This window comes from Rhinolophus sinicus, linkage group LG07 (assembly GCF_036562045.2).
Source record: "Rhinolophus sinicus isolate RSC01 linkage group LG07, ASM3656204v1, whole genome shotgun sequence".
Classification (NCBI taxonomy): Eukaryota; Metazoa; Chordata; class Mammalia; order Chiroptera; family Rhinolophidae; genus Rhinolophus; species Rhinolophus sinicus.
In genome coordinates, this window is record NC_133757.1 from 22,097,588 (window position 1) to 22,115,275 (window position 17,688).

At 54.0% G+C, this 17,688-nt stretch overlaps 1 protein-coding gene across 4 annotated transcripts in view; it reads right to left on the minus strand.

The window, feature by feature from the left end:
* Positions 1 to 2,228: 2,228 nt before the first annotated feature.
* Positions 2,229 to 17,688, minus strand: part of SUFU (SUFU negative regulator of hedgehog signaling) — a 97,407-nt gene continuing 81,947 nt past the window's right edge. For 2 of the 4 annotated variants that reach the window (XM_019725011.2, XM_019725012.2), the window contains exons 10-12: positions 16,529 to 16,667; positions 7,887 to 7,955; positions 2,229 to 5,463 (exon numbers count right to left, since the gene is read on the minus strand). In XM_019725011.2, coding sequence (XP_019580570.1) covers positions 5,374 to 5,463; positions 7,887 to 7,955; positions 16,529 to 16,667 — 298 coding nt within the window. In that variant the 3' untranslated portion in view covers positions 2,229 to 5,373. The other 2 variants (XR_012498445.1, XM_019725013.2) reach the window with 2 other exon arrangements.

Sequence of the window (17,688 nt, forward strand, 5' to 3'; positions counted from 1 at the left end):
GTGTTTTCCCTCACTGTACCATAGCTCCCTAAAGCCAGGACTGTGTCCAGCTTCCTAGCATATAGCAGAGTGTCTGCCACAGGTTTGTTGAAAGAATAAGTGAATGAACATATTTTCTAGTTCTTACTTCCCCCCCAGTGCTATTGTAGAGGCTCAACAGTGCACAGGTGGCCTTCCTCTGTTGTAAATGCTGTGACCCAGAAGGCCCATTCTCCTTCGTTTCAGGGCTCTAGGCACTGAGATAGGGTGTGGGCTGGTGGTGGGTGAAATTAGAAAAACAGAGGAACAGGGGTACAGCCCTTAGTTCTCTGGCCCCAAGGCCACTACTCTCATCACAACCCTCTCAGTCTCCCTTGCCGCTCAAGTTCCTCAGAGAGCTATGCTCACACAAACCATGGACACACAGCATCAGTCATCTTGCTCCTTCCTCCATCCTGCCCTTAACTCTCTCCCAAAGGCTTCCTGGCACTACGAGAGGAAGGACTTGGATAGTCCCACTATGCCCCCATGGAAGGGGCCTGAAGATGGTTGCCCCTCCCAGGAGTAGGTCAGACCACATCCTGACCTACTCCTGCAGAACTGGAACACATCTCTTGTCCAGCAAATCACTCCCCTCAGCCCACCCTGGCCTCTCCACATGCTCCCCCTCTGCAGCCTGCAGCTACCTCAGTGCCTGAAAGGCTGGGTTGAGTCACTTCCAGCTCGCATTCTCCTGGTCAGGCCAGTTTGGCAAATCTCTCAGGCTCCCTAGCCTCTGGCCCTGGAGCCTGTGGGCTCCCCTCCCCAGGGACCCTGACTCCCACAGATGGGGCAGAGCAGACACCTGGAGGAATGCATAGGTCTTTGAGAGGAGATATTAAAGATCACGTGGCAGATTTCTCCCCTCCCTAAATCTGAGGACAGTGTCTCTGTTCTAGGCCCAGGAGTCCTTCTTTTTCCAACCTAGTTAGTCCTAACTCCTGGAATCACCTAAGCACCAGATCTTGCTATTTTGTACTCTTTGGAGCAAAAACTTCACCTTGACCCTGGGTCCTTCTAGGTTAGTCAGATGAGGAGGATTAGATAAGCACCCCCACCCCCAGTCTCAAAAAGAAAGGGGAAGGGGTGTGTCCTGGGCCACCCTGAGGTTGTTAGCATGGCTCCAGACCCTCCCAACGCCCTTGCTCTGCCTGCCAGAGGGAAAGGACCTGCCCCACTGTTCCAGGGGCCAGCCACAGTTCAATAGGTCACAGGAGACAGGGGAGTGCTGACCTCTGGGTAAGGTCCCCAGACAGCTGGTTCTCATAGACGAAAGGGAGGGGAGCTACTAGTCCTCTCACAGGAACTGACACCATCTCCCCCTCCCCTCTTGTGATGCCCCAGCAGAACCCCCTGAATACTATAGCCCCATCCTGAGGACCAGGAGAAAAGGCCCTGCTACTCCCCAGGACAGACAACCAGGCCTAGCAGGAAGGAGAAGAATGCGTGGCTACGGAGAGCAGTCCTGCAGGTTCCATCACCCTGTCTGGGTACAGGCCCCCTCCTGCCTGCTCCTAAGGCCCCAGGCTGCTGCCCTTTTCTCCCATGGTCATTGAGCTCTATTTTGCCATACCAGGTCCTGGACAGACAGGAGTTGGCAATCCAAGGAAGGAAAATCCACCCACCTCCTCACCCAGATCAGGCCCAGAGGAGTTCATAGGGACGGTGGGCTGGCCTGTGTCACCAATAGGTGTGCTGGTTCTGAGGCTGTGTTCCTCCATCCTGCTCCCAGGCTCTGGATTAGAAGGTTGAATTTAGATGCTCTGTGAGGGGAGTGGCTGTCTCTTGGTCCTAGCTGGAAACGGGCTCAGGGACTCCAAAAAGGAGGTGAGGAAAGCCCATCTTTCCAAGGGGAAAAGGTTTTTGGTGAGAGGACGGTAGAAGAGGAATGCAGTGGCAGTGAGGGTTTTTAACCACCTATTCATATCCTGATTGTGTCCTGTGCTCCTACCCCATTGACCTTAGAGGAATTCAAGACCAATGAAAGAGAGCCTGTCCTTGCAGAGTCATTTCTGCATGACTGAAGACTCACCAGCTCGCTGCATGACCCTATTCCTTGGCACCACCTCCACTCCCAACAACAGTCTTCCAGGTCTTTCCCCATCCCAGCTTTTTCTAAGTGGCCGAGTCCAAACCACCCTCTCTGCCAGGGCCACAGGCCTTCTGCTCCCCTACTCCAGGCAACCAGAAAGGAGCACAAGATACAGCACTTCTGCAAATATGTTTAATGCACTTAGATTACACAGAGGGAGATGGGGAAAGAAGGAAATGACATCTAAGTGAGTCACCCAAAAATTCTTACAAAAGTTCCAGGCTGGCTGCAGCCCCCAGGAACCGAGTCGCCATTGACATTAGAAACTAATATAAAATTTTACAAAAGTCTGCTCATTGCAGCATTCAGGTACTTATAAAAAAGGAGGGCTCTCTCTATAAGGCTCCTGACTTATAACAGAGACCAAGGTACGTCACCTGGCATGGAGGACCTGGAAGCCAGAGAGGAAAGACAACCAGATTAAAAAAAATACAGTCAAGGGATTTCTTTACTAGTCTGCCCCATAGGGGCACCGACCTTCATGTTTTTTCTCTGCTCTCAACTCAATCTCAAAACCTTGTCCCAAGACCCTGTGTTTATTTAAAACAAAACAAAAAAAACCACTCTAGCCCTTTTCGAGTCACCCCAAGGCTTTCCAGTCCCTGGCCTGGAGCCTGGCCTTTGGAAGAGAAAGAGGACAGGAAGAGGCACCAGCTCCCTGGCCAGACCTGAGAACTCGCATGAGCCGCTCTACCCCTCTGAATGGCAGACGGGTCTGTGGTCCTCTTGCAGCCCACCCGGGACCTGAGGAGCCACAGGAATCTGCCTTTTGTAGCAGGCAAACTGCATGGGGGGCCCCCTTCCTCATAGAACTCCAGCGTTAGGAACCTGAGGGAGAGGGTCGGACCAGGCAAACCTCAAGAAAGCTTGTGGAAGAGGCATGTTAGAGAGGGAAGCTTCTTACCTCCCCACTCACTATGAGATCAGGGCTCCCAAAATGCTGCAGGGAGGGAAAGAAGGGGTACAGTTAGTGAGCACCCACCATGCGCCAGGTGGCGTGCTGGGCACAGTACATGGTCAGCCTTGCTTGATCCCCAGTGAGGGTCCCCTCTCACTAGCAGAAGCTGAGAGAGCACCCCCCAGAAAACATCTAGGAAGGCGCCATTGCCCAAGGGGAAGGAGGTCTGCTGGTCAGAGACGCAGGTGCCTGACACTGCCCCAGAACCAGTGCACTGCAGGGAAAGGAGATGGAGGCCTGGCTCCCCCAGCCTTGGAGGTTCCTGACACAGTGGGGCAGGAAGGGGCCACCAGCTTCTTGGGCTCATAGTCTGAGCTCACTTGCTTCTCTTCTGCTTCCCAGGAGAGAATACCCCCTTTCCCACCACCAAACCAGATACGCGGAGGCAGGGCCCCAGAGAGGAAATATTGGTGGAGAAGGAGGTAAGGGTGGCAAGGGAAGGAGGCAAACTGGTGGTACCTCTCTGGCCAGGAAATATCAGAAAATGAGAAGTTTCAAAGGCAAGGAAGCGGTGGTGGGCAAAGGCCAGGAAAGGACCTTTTGAAAAGTCCTCAAAGAAGGCCTCAGCTGCTGCCAACGTCAGGTCCAGAGGGTTCCATCTTGGCTGGTGGGGGCCTGGAGTCCATCTCTCCCAATACTCCAGGCTGATCTGCCTTGATGCTCTGAGTTTGATGGAATTAACCGGGTACACCTGAGGGCGTGTGCAGAGACCAAGCCAGGCCCTAGTGGTCCCTTGGAAGTCCAACTCCTGTTCCCTGGAATGCCCGCTTACTGCCTTCATAGCACCTGGAGGCAACTCTTTGGCTGGATCTCTCATCAGAAGGGTCCCATGCCCATGGGCTTCCTGTGGCACTCTTGGTGGTGCCCGTGTGTGTGGCAGTGTAGATAGGGGCAGAGCAGGCCTTGTGTGGGCCCTGACAGACAAAATTTTGCTTTGGACAGGCCTAAAGGGTGATCTTGAAACAGCAGTCCCTAGAGTCAGAGGTAAGAGGGCATGAAAGGGGCTCATTGATTTCAGGGCAGAAATCAGAGATAACCCAAGAGGAACCCCAAAACCACTGGCCAGAGATAGGCTGGCTTCTGGGAGGGAGACCATGAGAACTGTATTGAGGCAAGGGGCCAAGGGCCATGAGAGGATCAGAAGTAGGGATGAGACAGGACAGGAATGGGGAATGAAGGATGAGAAATGAATGGATACAGGGAGGCTGGGAGGGTGGTAGAATACAGTGTTTGCAAAATCAAAGGGAAAGACATGTTAAGAAGTTAATTTTTCTGATTTTAATAAGCCTGAGTCCTGCAGCCTGGAGGCTGGGAGGCTCAGGGGATGAGGAAATGGAACAGGAGTGGTCAAAGGGCTGGAGACCCAGGCCCCGAGTGGCAGGTGGGGATGGTCTGTGAGGTGCTGGGCCTCCCCCTTTCCTAGGCAGGCCTGGTTGGGTGGAAAAGGCCCGAAAGATGAGGCTGGGCCACCTCGTCTCTGAGACCCTGATGGTCCTTGAACTTTTTGGGGCTCAGTCCACTTGGAAACCAGCACACCCCTTAACCTGGACTCAAGGCTGCATGGAGACTCATCTCAGCTCTCCCCCTGGTCCAGGCTCTACCAGGCCCAGCTGGGAAGAAAGGCCTCTCTGTGAAGCCGGCTCCTCTGGGCACTGGGCTGGCAGGAGAACATCCGCCCCTTCTCTGGTGGCAGATCAGGGGGAGATGGCCCCAGGCTCCTGTCTGAGAGAATCAGAAAGTTCACCTGGGAATAAAGTTCTGTTTAAAAAAAACATTATATACACAGCTTCTGGACATCTTTGAAGAGCAATAAAATACCATCGGTTTCTACAAAATAAAATAAGGAGGAAGAAAACCCAACACGATCAAAGGAATTGTTCCGTGGCGAGGAGCTTGGCTACCAAAACCAAAGGCTTCCCGGAGCTGAGCAGGGCAGAGCACCCACATGGCCACTCCACCTCCCTCCTGCTGGGCTGCGTGGCAGTGGGTAGGTGAGAAGGAGGCCTGTCTCCACCTAGGGGCACATCAAAGGTCCAGAGTCACTTCTCAAACCAGAGCCTGTGGCAACAGCAGGAGGGGAAGGTTTGTGTTTGCCCACTCAGTGCCCAGTGGGGTCAGGGCCTGGTCACGTGGGCTTGGTGCGGCAGGAGAGGCGGGGCCTGCTGCCTGTGCCCGGCTCCCACCGGGCTGCGCTGTCATCCTCACACTTGTCCTTTTTTTGGTGGGACTCTCACACAGCTGCTCCATCGGAAATCACCAGGGAGCAGCTGGGCTCTCCCTTGGCCCCTGCAGGGCCCAGCCCAGGCTAGTGCAGGGGACTGTCGAACACCACGTCGGGCAGGATGGAGACTTTCAGCTTCTTTTCGGGCCAGTTGTACTCTTTGGGAAGTTTGAACTGTGGAGGGAGCAAGCACAGAGCCAGAGCGCACATGGTTAGCAGAACCCACTGCCTTCTTCCCAGACTGCCTAGGTTGTGGCAGGACCCTCACCCAGGCCTGCCCCCAGCACCTGGGGGCAAGACGGGACACTGGCGGCTGGCTTCCATCTGAAATGCTAGACCCAGGTGGGTGGGTGGCTGGGGTCAAGCTGCTGGAGTTCGGTAACCCCTTCTTCCCCCTTGCTGCGCCAGGCCAGTGATTAGTTAGCCAGGGGTGGAGGAGGCATGTTTTCTAACTCTTTCTTGACTGTGCTGACCTCCCTCCAGCTCACTTCCTTGGTTCTGCCTCTGGCCACAAGCATGTAAGGAATCTGCTCCCTGAGGCCCCGGGGCTGGAGGATGGGGGCAGGGGAGGGTGCGGATGCTATAGGGAAGTGGCTTGAGGTCTGGAACACTGCAGTCCTGTCCTGCCATGGCTTCTCTTTCAGAGGCTGGTGCAGGAGGACCCTGGAACCTGCCCTCTGAAGCGTCCAAGGGAAGGAGGCCCTGCTCGGGCTGGGTGGGAACACAGGAGGAAACCCCCACCCTGCTCCCCCTTTTCATTCTCATCTGCTTCCCAGGGTTACCAGCCTGAGAGTGGTCCAAGCGGCGGCCAAGGAGAGCCCAAGGTCTTTTTACCCATCCCCGAGAATCACTGATTCACTTACAGTCTTGTTTCTAGAGCTTCTGGTGGGGATAGGGGGGAGAGGTTGACATATTTTATTCCCTCTGTATTCCAGGACCCTGCATGTGGTGTGGCACACAGCTGGTGCTCAATAGATGCTCAATGACTTAAAAACAGGGTCTGCCTTTTATGACTCCCACTGTCCCAGGGCTAGGCAAGAAGTCTGGCCAGGCTAGACAGGAGCAAAGAGCAGGCCCTCGGCCGGCCTAGAGCCGGGGCTGGAAGTGAACAGGCCTGACACTTCCTGGCTGGCTCCCTCTCCCTCCCTCTGATGGGGGACTGTCCAAGCCAGGACTAAAGTGGAGAGTGGGGCAGGGTGTGGGGACAGCCTCTGGACAGGAAAGGAAAAAAAAGTCATTTTTAGTGACCTACTTTCCTAAGCTTCCCCTGGCTCCTGTCCCTCTGCCTGGACTGTCCCCCTCCCATCCCCTCAACACCCAAGCTCAAAGCAGCAGTCTGGCACGGTGCCATCCCCGTGCTACATGGCCTCTCCGGAAGAGCTCTGGGCAGCTGGCTCTGGCCTGACTGAATGGGAGCCGGGCCTCAGGGACCGGTGACTTGTGGGGGCTGATTGGCTGGCACAGACTGGATGCTTGATGTTGAATGTATAAATGAGTTAATTTAGCAAGCCGCATCCAGAGGATAGAGAAGACACTATCCCTTGAGGGGTGAGCTCAGGCTCTGAAAAGTTCCTGTCCACCTGGAAACCTGGACAGGACAGCCCCACCCTGTGCACTTTCTTCCACCCTGTGGATTTTGGAGGCCACCATGTACTGGCTGAGGCGGCGCTGGAAGCCTGGCAGCAGGAAGCTCCAGCCCTAGCTGAAAACTAGCTTCTGCCTGACCTCTCATTGGCTTGAAAGCCTGGCCCTGGGAGGTGAAGGAGCTCTCCCCCAAACGCACTTCCCGGCAGAAAAGGCAAGGCAAGGGCCTGTCTCTGCCACAGGCAGGGGAGGGCCCAAGAGAGCTCTCCTCCGGAGGCTGGAGGCAAGGCCAGCTTGCTAATGTTCCACTAACATATGGGGCGTCAAGGCTAGGAAGGCTCAGATCTCACTAGGGTGCTGCTTAGGAGGAGGCTGGGGAGGGGAAGGGACTTTCCAGGATGAGGTAAGTCCCCACAAATGAGAATGCTGGGAACAAGAAAGAAAAACAAAGGGGATTATGGGCTCCATTCCTGCTCCCCAGAGGAGGAGCCAAAGAAGACACAAGCCCCCACCTGGCCTGCCAGCTCCTCAGGCTCTGGGCTGGGGTTAGAAGAGGCGGACCACAAGGGAAGAACTTATGGCTGGAGAAGGGAGGAAGGAGAACAGCTCTTGGGTGGCCTGAGGCAGAACAGGAGTCCCTCGCTGCCCACCAGAACTCCCCAGTGGAATGTTCTCTGGCAGCAGACAGGGGCTTTCTGTTCAGAACTTGCCAGGGAACAGCAGGGGCTGGGGAGAACTCGTACTAGCCTGAAGGCCCTGGCTGCCTCTTCAGTGAGGTTCTCAGGAGCCGGCAATTCAGTTTCCTGGGTGTCCTTATGAGGGCTGGGGGGGTGGGGGTGGGAAGACAGAGAGAAATAAGGCCGTTTAACATCTCTAAGGTCTCCTTTCCAACCTATCCGAGGGGGGGGGGGAGGGAGAGAGAGAGAGAGAGAGAGAGAGAGAGAGAGAGAGAGAGAGAGAGAGAGAGGCTCCTGGAGACTAGAGCCAGCTGTCAGAGAATCAAACAGGCTTACTTCCTCTGGAGAAGTCAAGTCTTCTAAGTCCTCCAACATTTTCTCTACAAACTCTTCAGTCAACAGAATCTGGGAAGAAAACAGAAGACAGGCTTTTATTTCATTATTTTTTAAGTATATGGTCTTTTTGCCAACTGCTAAGCTATGGACCTTTCTTCTGGTCATGGAGATGTGAGCCCACAGCGGTCAGTTTTAGGGACAGAGGGACGTGCCTGAAGCCTACTGAAGCCCACTCCCTGCACGCAGTATCAGAGGGACCAGGGGAGAGAAGGCAGGGCAGGGCAGCACAATGAGGAGGCAAGGTGGGGGCATCTGGAAGGATAGTAATGCTCATCCCAGAAGGCATATGGAAGTGGATGAGAAAATACCCTATTTTGGCAGTTTGGGCCTCCTGCATGTTGCAGTGCAGTAGAGGGGAAACAAAAGCCAAGGGGCAGAAAAGAGCAATTGCCAACATCTTTCTTGCCCAACCAGGTCACATGCCACCCCCTCCTTGGTAGGACAAAAAGAATGTTTGTTTTTGGAATAGCAGCCTCGTCTGGAATCTGGAAATGCCCCGGAAGGTACAACCAAGAATGTCTGAGCTGGAGAATCTGGAGACTGCACCAACCTCTTTCATTTTACAAATGGGAAAGGGACTCTCAACTCCCATTTCCATCTGCAGTATCCACATTTTCTCAGGCTGGAAGCTCTCAAACCTCTGTACTGCTGGCCCCACTCAGCCACTGAGTTCTTCAAACTTCCTTCAAGAAACCTCTTCTGCAGGTTACCTCCCAGCTGTTCCACTTTGCTGCTCTCGTCTGACACCTTGCTACTTTACGTGTTGAGGTCTAAGACAGCCCGGCCCCACTATTAGGCTGGAACCACCACCACCCTCACCCCCCAGTTCTGACGGCCCACAGGAATGTCCAAGGCCACTCAGGTCTTCTTCAGCCAATGGGCCGGCCCTTTTCCTAGCTGGCTCCCCTGCTCAGGTGGGCTCGGTAAAGCCAGGCCAAGCTCACCTCAGGCCTGCACCACACTGGGCCCAGGCTGAGGATGTCCTTTCTCTTGCCAAGCTGACCCCTTCCTCTACCCCGCTCCTTCCTGTGCTGGGCCATGGACTCGGGCCTCTGCACCAGGTCCTCCCAGCTAGGGCTCCACCTGCCTCTGTTTTGCCTCTTCCAACAGACTTTGAACACCCTGGGTGGGACACAGAGGGAGAAAGACAATGGGTAAAGACTAAGGTGAGGGGCTCCTCTGAGGGAAACCCCCCTATGAGAAGGATGGGATCAAGAACTTGACAAAATACCCATCCAATTTCCCCTGGGAGTTGTCCACTCTGTTAAGAACAGAAGTTACCACATTTAGAATATAGTCAGCTTGTGAGATGACGTGAAGTGGCAGAGAAGATCTGCAGGACCTCACAGGATGGAGGACTCCAAAGGGAGGAAGTCGACAGGGTGGAGGGGGGAGCGAGGAATGAAACGACCCCTCGTGAACAGGCCAGCTCCACACCAAGCAGCACCTTGCTAACTGCTCATAGCAGTTATCTTCTCAGTCTCCTTACAGATGAGGAAACTGAGGCACAGGTAGGCTATGTAATTTGCCTAACATCATATGGCTTGTGAGTGGCTGAGATAAGACCACATTCCAGTCACATCTGGACTCTAAACGTTAGTGCCTGAAGTACTGCTTCCAACTCCTGAAGTCTTACCCCCTTGATATTTACGCATGTATTCATTTTTCCACTCATGTGCCTAGCAATCTAATCGATTCCATAGCATTTCCTGGGGGCCTCTGCTAGGCCCGGCCCTGGGTGGAGCCCCAGGGACACAGGCATAAGGTAGTCCGTTCCCCACCTGAACATGCCCTTTCCATTGGTTGACAAGGAGTCAAAAGGACATCTCCTTCCCAGCCCGGAACAAAACAGCTCCGACCACTGGCCTACATCCCCTCACCAAAGTTTCTGTTTGAGGAGCTCAAGCATCACGTGAGGACACACAGGGTTCAGACAGGCAAAGCTGGTCCAGGGAAATGCCCGTCCAAGGTACCCGTCCCACCTTGTTCTTCCTCTAAGTTCCCCAGGGTGGGACTGGCCGACACCTCTCACAGACTAGTGACCCCCTGCCAATCACACTCCAGTCCTCCCATTGCCTGAGCCCTTGCTCCTCCTCCTCTTATCCCTCCGCCCCCCGCCCCCCCAAGTCCAGTTTCCCTACTAGTTATCACCAGTCTGCTTGAGTAGTACAAAAGTCACATTCATATTTTTGGCATTTCCGGGGCTTGTTGCCATCTCTGCAAATGTTAGCACAAACAAGCATACCTAAAACCCAGTTATATTACAATGGCTCCAGTCCGGGCTGATTTCTAACCAACAAATAATTTGGAGGGAGAGACTTTCTGCCAGAGAGATAAATAAGTCTGGGACTGTAACTAGTGCTGGGAGTGAAATGGGTGGAGGAGGGCTCACAAGGCTGTGGCCACCCAGTGAGACTCCAAAGAGCTTTTTCCAACAATGGAAAAGGTAACCCCACCAACGCTGAGTTCAGTCCTAAGCCAGTTCCTCTGACAAAGGTCTGGAACTGGCGGTGGAAAGAGGGTGGGTTATAGTGGCTTTTAGTAAAACAACTACCAAGGGCATAGCGTACCATCTGTGTGTGGACTCATTTTGTACTCAGATGGAGGAGGGGATGACAGGACCAAAAAAGGGGACAAATCCTAGTCGCCAGTCAATTTTCACTTTTGGTGATTTGCTCGTTCCTGCTGGAAACTTCACATTACTTTAAGGGAACCAAACGGGGGAAAATTATACACGAGATCTGCATATTGAGGATGACATTCCCTGCAAAGAAACACGACAGACTGTCATAGCTCCAGGCACCTAATTTAATTTCCTTTGGGAGTTAAACCTTAGACGCTTGGATTCAACAAACAGGCCCTGTTCTTTGTATATTTTAGACCTGGAGCTGAGAATGTTAACAGATCTTATCAACAGGACACTGGAGATAGACAGCTATGATGGAGCGGCTCCTGGGCACTCTCACGAGTAACAGACTGGCCGTTGTGATACAACTGTGGGAAAAGCTTGTGCAATTCTGGGGCTTGGGGCTCTTGAAGCTCACTGGGTCCCCATGGGGCTGCCACAAATAATAACAGGGATGTTTATGGCAATGGCAGTAGCAATGATAACGCGACTCAGAGCAGGAGCAGTGTCCCCTCCATGTGCCAGGCACTGGGCTTGGTGCTTGACCTGTATCATTTCACTGAACCCTTAGGTGGTCCTGCAGGGAAGGAAACTATCACCTCCATTTTGTAGATAAGCAGGTATCAAGAAGAGACAAGTCTCCTGGACTTTAGAAGAACAGTGATCTGACCTCATGGCGGTCGAGGATCCTCTTTTTCTGTCTGAGGAAGGTACCCCAATTCTAGAAGCCTTGTATACTCAGTGCTGACTCCTCTCTCTGCTCTGATAGGGAAGATGAAGATGATTTTGTATTTGACCAATGGCCTGGAAAACCAGTAATCCCAACCCCTACCAGCCACATATCTTCTGGCTACTTGCTGAGCTGAAAAGGGCTAGAACTCTGAGGGTCACAGATGTACAGATGCTCAAAAACCAGATTGGCCAATTGGAAAGGAAGGCAAATCATGACCAAAGATGGTTTCCAGGTGGGGACAGCAGGGCAAATTTCCAGGCCAGCTTAGTGAACGCATACATAAGGCAAGTTACTCTAGCCCAGAAAATAACAGTAGAAATAATAATGAAAATGATAATAGCACTCATTGAGGTTGGCCTTCACCAAAAGCTGGTCATAAAATGCTTATATTTGTGCACAAACAGCCCTTGGAGGGAGGAGGCTCTAGTGAAGGGAAAGCCCCCCAACCAAACTCCCCTGGGAAGCTTTCAAAAATATGGAGATGCTAGACCTTCTGAATCAGAATATCAAGGCAAGGTCAAGCCATCTGCACTTTTAAAAGGCACCCCAGGAGATCAAGGTGGGGGGTGGGAGTGCTGGGAAATATTCAGGCAGGGGGTCTGGGCACAGCCTTAACCAATAGGCGTGAGTCGGCGGCTGCAGCTCCATTCACCACCATCTAATTGGCTGAGCTGTGAGGGGAGCAGTGGCTCCCGGCCCCCGACCCCAACCGCACCTTGGCCAGGGAGAGGGGCTTGGAATCTGGTCCAGCAGCTTGTGCCAAGGTTCTCACACCAGGCACCAACCTGGCTGGTTGGTGAGGAGGGAGGATTGTCAACAGCTGCCCAATTCCCCAGGCCCCAGCAAGTTCCAGAAGGAGCTCAAAAAGTGATCTTTCGTCAGTGCCTGCCCTGGACAGGCCCAGCTATGCTACAGGCAGAAGCCCAGATGCTGCAGATCTGATTCAAATGTCTGTGGTCAACGGTATTTTTAAGTCTGCAAACAGTGCTGACAATGCCTACTCCTTCCCCTTAGTATGACAATCCACACTTTGTCCTGGGCCTTGTTTGCTCTTCGTGTTGACACATTGTTCTTGCTTCCCAACAAGTTTGGCTTTCTTTTTCCCTCCCTTTCCTTCTCTGAGGGAAGGAAATGTGTTGTTTACAGGGTAGGGCTTGCCAAGGAGCTGCTCTGGCACCCACGACGACGGTGAAGGAGGCAGGGATGAGGAGGCGGTCCAGTCTGTGTCCCCCTCACCCCAGCAGGCCAGACATAAGCCAGCAAACAGCCTGGAGACCCACCAGGCTCGGGAGCAGAAGTGTGTGTGGCAGGTAGGGCTACAGTGGTGGCAAAGCCAGGCCTCACTCATTTCCTGCTCTCAGTGGGTGGTGAGAAGTTGGCTTTGGTGGCCAAGAGCAGGCTCAGACTCTTCCTGCTTTGTCTGTTGGCAGGTGAGGGCACAGCGGGCTATCATAGTCCTCTCTTGAAAGGGAGGGTGCTGTACTTCCCCAGGCACAGTGCTGCGATTTAAACCCTAATGGGTGCACCCCGAGACAATGAGGTCCGTGTGACAGCCCAAGCAAAGGCCTTCAGGGACAACAGGTTGTGGCCAGGTTCACTGTGGAAGGAGAAACAGAGGCACTGAAGAGGAGCTGCCCAGAGCCAGGGACTGCCAAGTGTCTTCCACACAATATGCAAGTGGGTGGATGGGGACAGGAGAGGGCGGGGGCATGTCCGAGGACAGTCGTGAGTCAGCCGCTGGGCTAGCAGGAGAGCCCAGCAGTGAGTCCCCAAACCTGGCCTGGAGCCGTGGGGCCAAGTTGGAACAGCTGCTGGGCATCTTCTCCCAAGCCTGGGGCTTCCCATCAGGGATGGTAGGGAATGGCTGAGAATGGGTGCCTCTGGGGTGAGCTGTCATATACCACCGAGCTGAGAAAGCATTGCAGGGCTTAAAAAAATTCTCATATTTGGTGATGTGACCCTTATGTGACCTCTGGAGACAACTTCTCTCCCTTCAGATCAATCCTGGCTGGGGATGGATGAACAACTCAGCTCTGGGCCAGGCTCCCGCTCAGAGGACTAACAGCCCAGTGATGACAGACTCAAGGGAGAGAGGCTTGTTAAAGCTACTGGGCTGAGCAACGCTGGGGAAAGGTGCGCAGGAGAGGACGTTGGCAGGCTTCCCCCAGGGTCTGGAGACCTTTCTGCAAAGCTCCCGAGTTGGCGGATAGGCTTTACCATCTCAACGAGGGTGAAAACGGCAGACAGGAGAGCAGCCGGAGTCATGGTGTTGAGCTCTGGCAACTGAGAAGTCTGTGGAATTGGAGGATTCCTGCCTCTCCAGCTCCTCCGGGAAGCAGCGAGCATCCACTGCACTCACCCTGGGCCCTGCCCTTCTATATCCTGGGGCCGTGACTTTCCCAGGGCTGGAGAGATGGGGAGGGAAGACGCATGGAGCGCAGGTGCAGGCCCAGGGTAGGTGGGTGTGGAAGTCTGGGGCTCCTCTACAAGCTCCAGAAAGAGCCCAGCTTCCCTCACCTTCTGCCTTCTTCTCCCAGCCTCTCCTTTGTCACTCTCCCCCCATGTGGGATGTCTTTGCCATGCCTTTTCCCCAAGAGATAACAGGCCTGGGCCAGCAGCCAGAACAAGGTGCCAAGGCTGGGAATGAGGGCTTGCAAGGCTGTTGAAGGCTGATGCAAGAAAGCCATCCCAGCCCCTCCCAATTCCGCTGGGACCAACAGGGAGGTTCAAGTAGCAGCCAAGAAAACAGAAGTCTGGGTCTCTGAAAGTCCTGGGTCTGTTGCATTCGCTCCTTTCTGCTTCTCTGCCCCCAACAAGCCTGGGCACACAGGGGCCAAGGAGACACCCCCAATCCTGGAAGCACGAGCAAGAGATTCCTGCAGGGGGTGAGGGCAGGTCTCTGTGTTAGGGTCTCCCTGCAGAGGGGCGTGGTGCCCTTCTTGGCCCAGTGGAGTGGGCCTAACTCCAGGCCTCCAGGAGGCCCTGCAGACTCTCAGGGAGGCAGCCAGCCCTAGAGGAAGACCTAGGGGCCCACAAGTAATTACAGGCCCAGGTTCCCACAAGCTAGGGAGCTGCCTGTGACCACAGGGGCAAGACCCTAAAGGGAAGGCGGGCTGGCAGGCAGATACAGAAAATGCTGACTGCTTTGGGGGTGGGCAGGAGGGCTGGTGTGGGTGTTGGCTCCGCTGGGGGCAGGGCAGAGGGTTTCCCAGGACTTCTTGGAAAGAGCCTGAGAAACCCCTTGGTGAGTGAGGGTGCATGCTTGGGGAGTGGGGCCCCAGCCAGCCTTCCTGGGAGCTCCCCTGTGAGTTGGCCTCTGTGGTGGACCACACTAATGAGCCCATAACACAGGCCTTTGATTAAGCAGCTCCCAGCACAGCAACTTTATTGAAACATGCCGAGGCCAGCGGCTGGTTCCCACCGCTCCCGGTTCCCCAGGCAACAGGGCATGGGAGGGGACCATGTGCATGGGAGTCAGTGGTGCTGAGTGCTCAAGCACACTGAGGGGCTGCCAGGGAGGCGAAGAGGGGTGGAGCTGGAGGGGAACGCCAGAAGCTGGGGGTAAGGGGCTTGGGAATTGGGGTTGGGTCCAGAACTTTGGGGGGACTGAGGGGCAACATGACATCTGCTAAGTCCTCTAGTGGCCATGGTCCCCAAGCTGAGAATTGGAGATGCTGACCATCCCCCTCCTCCCTCTTAGAAAATGTTCCAAGAGGGAGTGGGACTCCAAAAACAAGTTCAGAGTTGAGGATGTAAAATGTAACTGGGAGAAATTTCTTCTTGCGTTTTGGGAGACTCCAGTCTACTTTCCCAAGAAAATGTGCTCAAACCTTTAATACACACAAATGTTATCTGAGGAGAGTTCTGCTAAGACCTGTCAGCGTTCTGTCATCGACGGGGTATGACCTGTGAACTCTCAGGGGCTGGGGTCCCCTTCCAAGAGGGGTCCCCACCTTCCCTCTCCTTACCAGCTCTGGCCAGGCAAGAGGCCTGCTCCCTTCCAGCTGTCCACAGAGGCAGCTTGGCAGCCTGGGACACTGCTGGGGGTGGGGTGGGGAGGCCCTTTCCACTTACGCTGGGCTAATTTCAAATGTTATACTTCAGAGCTTTTGCTACAGTAACTACCAACACCACATGGACAGAAATCTAATGTTACCAAGAGGGACTTTTAAAATGTATTTATAACTTTATGGTTCAAAGTAATTTTGTTATGAAACAATGTAATAACAACAGTGGAAAAAGGCAAGATAATTTATGGAACACAATATCCCTAAAGCACCAGCTTCCATTTCTACCTCAGCTGAGTCTGGGGAGTGTGGTTGGTGTCCTTTGTTTGCTGTTTGTTTTAATTAAGTGTTAGTATTTGGTGTGGTGGTGGTGGGGGCACTGGCCTAAAGGAGGAGAACGTCAGCTGCAAGACGAGCACACACATCTGGACAAAAAGCATATCCACATTAATAATACGTATGCTTCACAGACCCCCAGACTGGGTTAAAACCACAAAACCTACGCGACTCTTCCCCTCCACTGTCATCTCCCTGCCCCCCATCCCTACACCACAAACAAGGCAGGTCACCTTTTGGATTAGGGTCAGCTCCCCTTTCTTGATTCTCCTGAGAGAGGTAAGGTAAAGTGTCCTACCTCCTGCACCCCCGACAAACAATAAAAAAGGATGTTGTTCCTCTAATACATCTGGGAGTGTGCTGGACCTGAGAGGCCTGAAGCAGGGTGGGGGCTGGAAGGAGGCCTGTGGCTCTCAGGGCCCTGTACCCTGCTGGGCAGTAGCTCTGAAGCTGTGCTCCAGCCAGAAGGGCAAAGGAGGAACTAGGTCCACACGTCCACTTTCTAGGAATTCTGGTGGGATTTCCATACAGGCACTCGATAGTGGTGTCCACACTTCCTCCCACCCTGCCTCATCCTCCGTTTCCTATACCTTGGTTTATCCAGGATGCAGAACGTGTCACATCCCTCAAACCTGGATTTCCACGGCAAACAGAACTACCAATAGCCAGGGCCTGGAGTTATCACTCGTGTCTCAAGTGACAAGGAGAGTCCAGGAAGTGCTCCTGGAGCTGACGGCATAAGCAGCAGCAGCCACACTCCACAAGGCTTCCGAACCAGCCCTCAGGAAGGGAGCCACCAAGAGCCGCCAAGGGAGGAGAGAGAGTGGGCGCAGGAAGAGCCATGGAAAGGAAGTGGGGAGAAGAAAAAGAGCCTTCTCACTTGTAACCAGGGTCCATGAGCTGCGTAAGGGTGCTCCTCAGTGGCAAAGGCACCTTCCACTCCCGTGGAGACGAATGTGATGGCCATGTCACCTGTGATACTTTTATATGTAAAGTGCCGTCCATGCAGGAGCCTGCCCCTGGGGGTGGGAACATGGAGACAGTGAGCAGCGGGCCTGGCCGAGGCGCAGGGCTGTGGGGGCTATGCTCCCTGGGAAAGGGTGCCTGGCAAACACCCTCCTGACTGCCCACCTGTCCACTAACAGGGGACCATAACCAAACATGTTCATTTCAACACCTTCCAAGAGAATCCTCTCACAAGTGCTCTGCTGGCATTCTTCCCAAGGGTTCAAAGCTAGCAGAGACACTAGGTCAGTGTTCAGAGGGCTTGCAGGGGTACTGGAGTCCATCTCTTTCATGTCCTGGTGAGGAAACTGAGGCCAAAGAGGGCAGTTAGCAATGTGCCCAAGGTCATGCCCAGAGCGAGGAGGGGGTTCATGGCCCTTTGTTTGGAGGATGGGAGTGAAGGAGTTCCTAATTCCCCATGCTCCTGGATGATGGTGGAGTGCCTTCACAGTACAAGCCCTGTGTCCCGGGAAGAATCCTCTACCTGCTCCTGGCTCTCCCACAAGATTTAAATGACTAGCCCCAAGGCCATAAGCACATCTTTAAAAAAAAAAAAAAAAAAAAGCTGAAGCCAAGTGGGGTCACTCGGAGGGAGCCACAGAAGTTACTGCTAATCCCCAGTCTGGAAACACACCTGGGGGAAGGGCAGGCAGGGGGCGACCAGTGGGGCAGAGACACCAGTCAGCAAAGGAATAGAACTGCTCTTTGCTTTCTCAGGCTGCCGCACATTAACCCTTCCAGTAGTGTAAAGGCCCCACACCTTTAGAGGGAACTGGGGAGGAAATGGCTGGGGTCCTCGCGGGGGGGCCTTGCCAGCCACCATTCATCCTGACCACTAGCTATCTTTGTTCTGCTACCCAGGGTGGCTGGCCAAGGCTGGTCACCATCCAAGCTCCTTCCCCAGGCTCCAGGGACAGTGTGGAGGGTCCAAACCAGTGCAACCCTCTTCCTTCCTTGTCACTGTTGTCTGAGTTTCGAGTTATTCTTGTTGCCTCCCCTGCAATAAAAATGAGGGTGGAACCCCTGAGGGCTGTG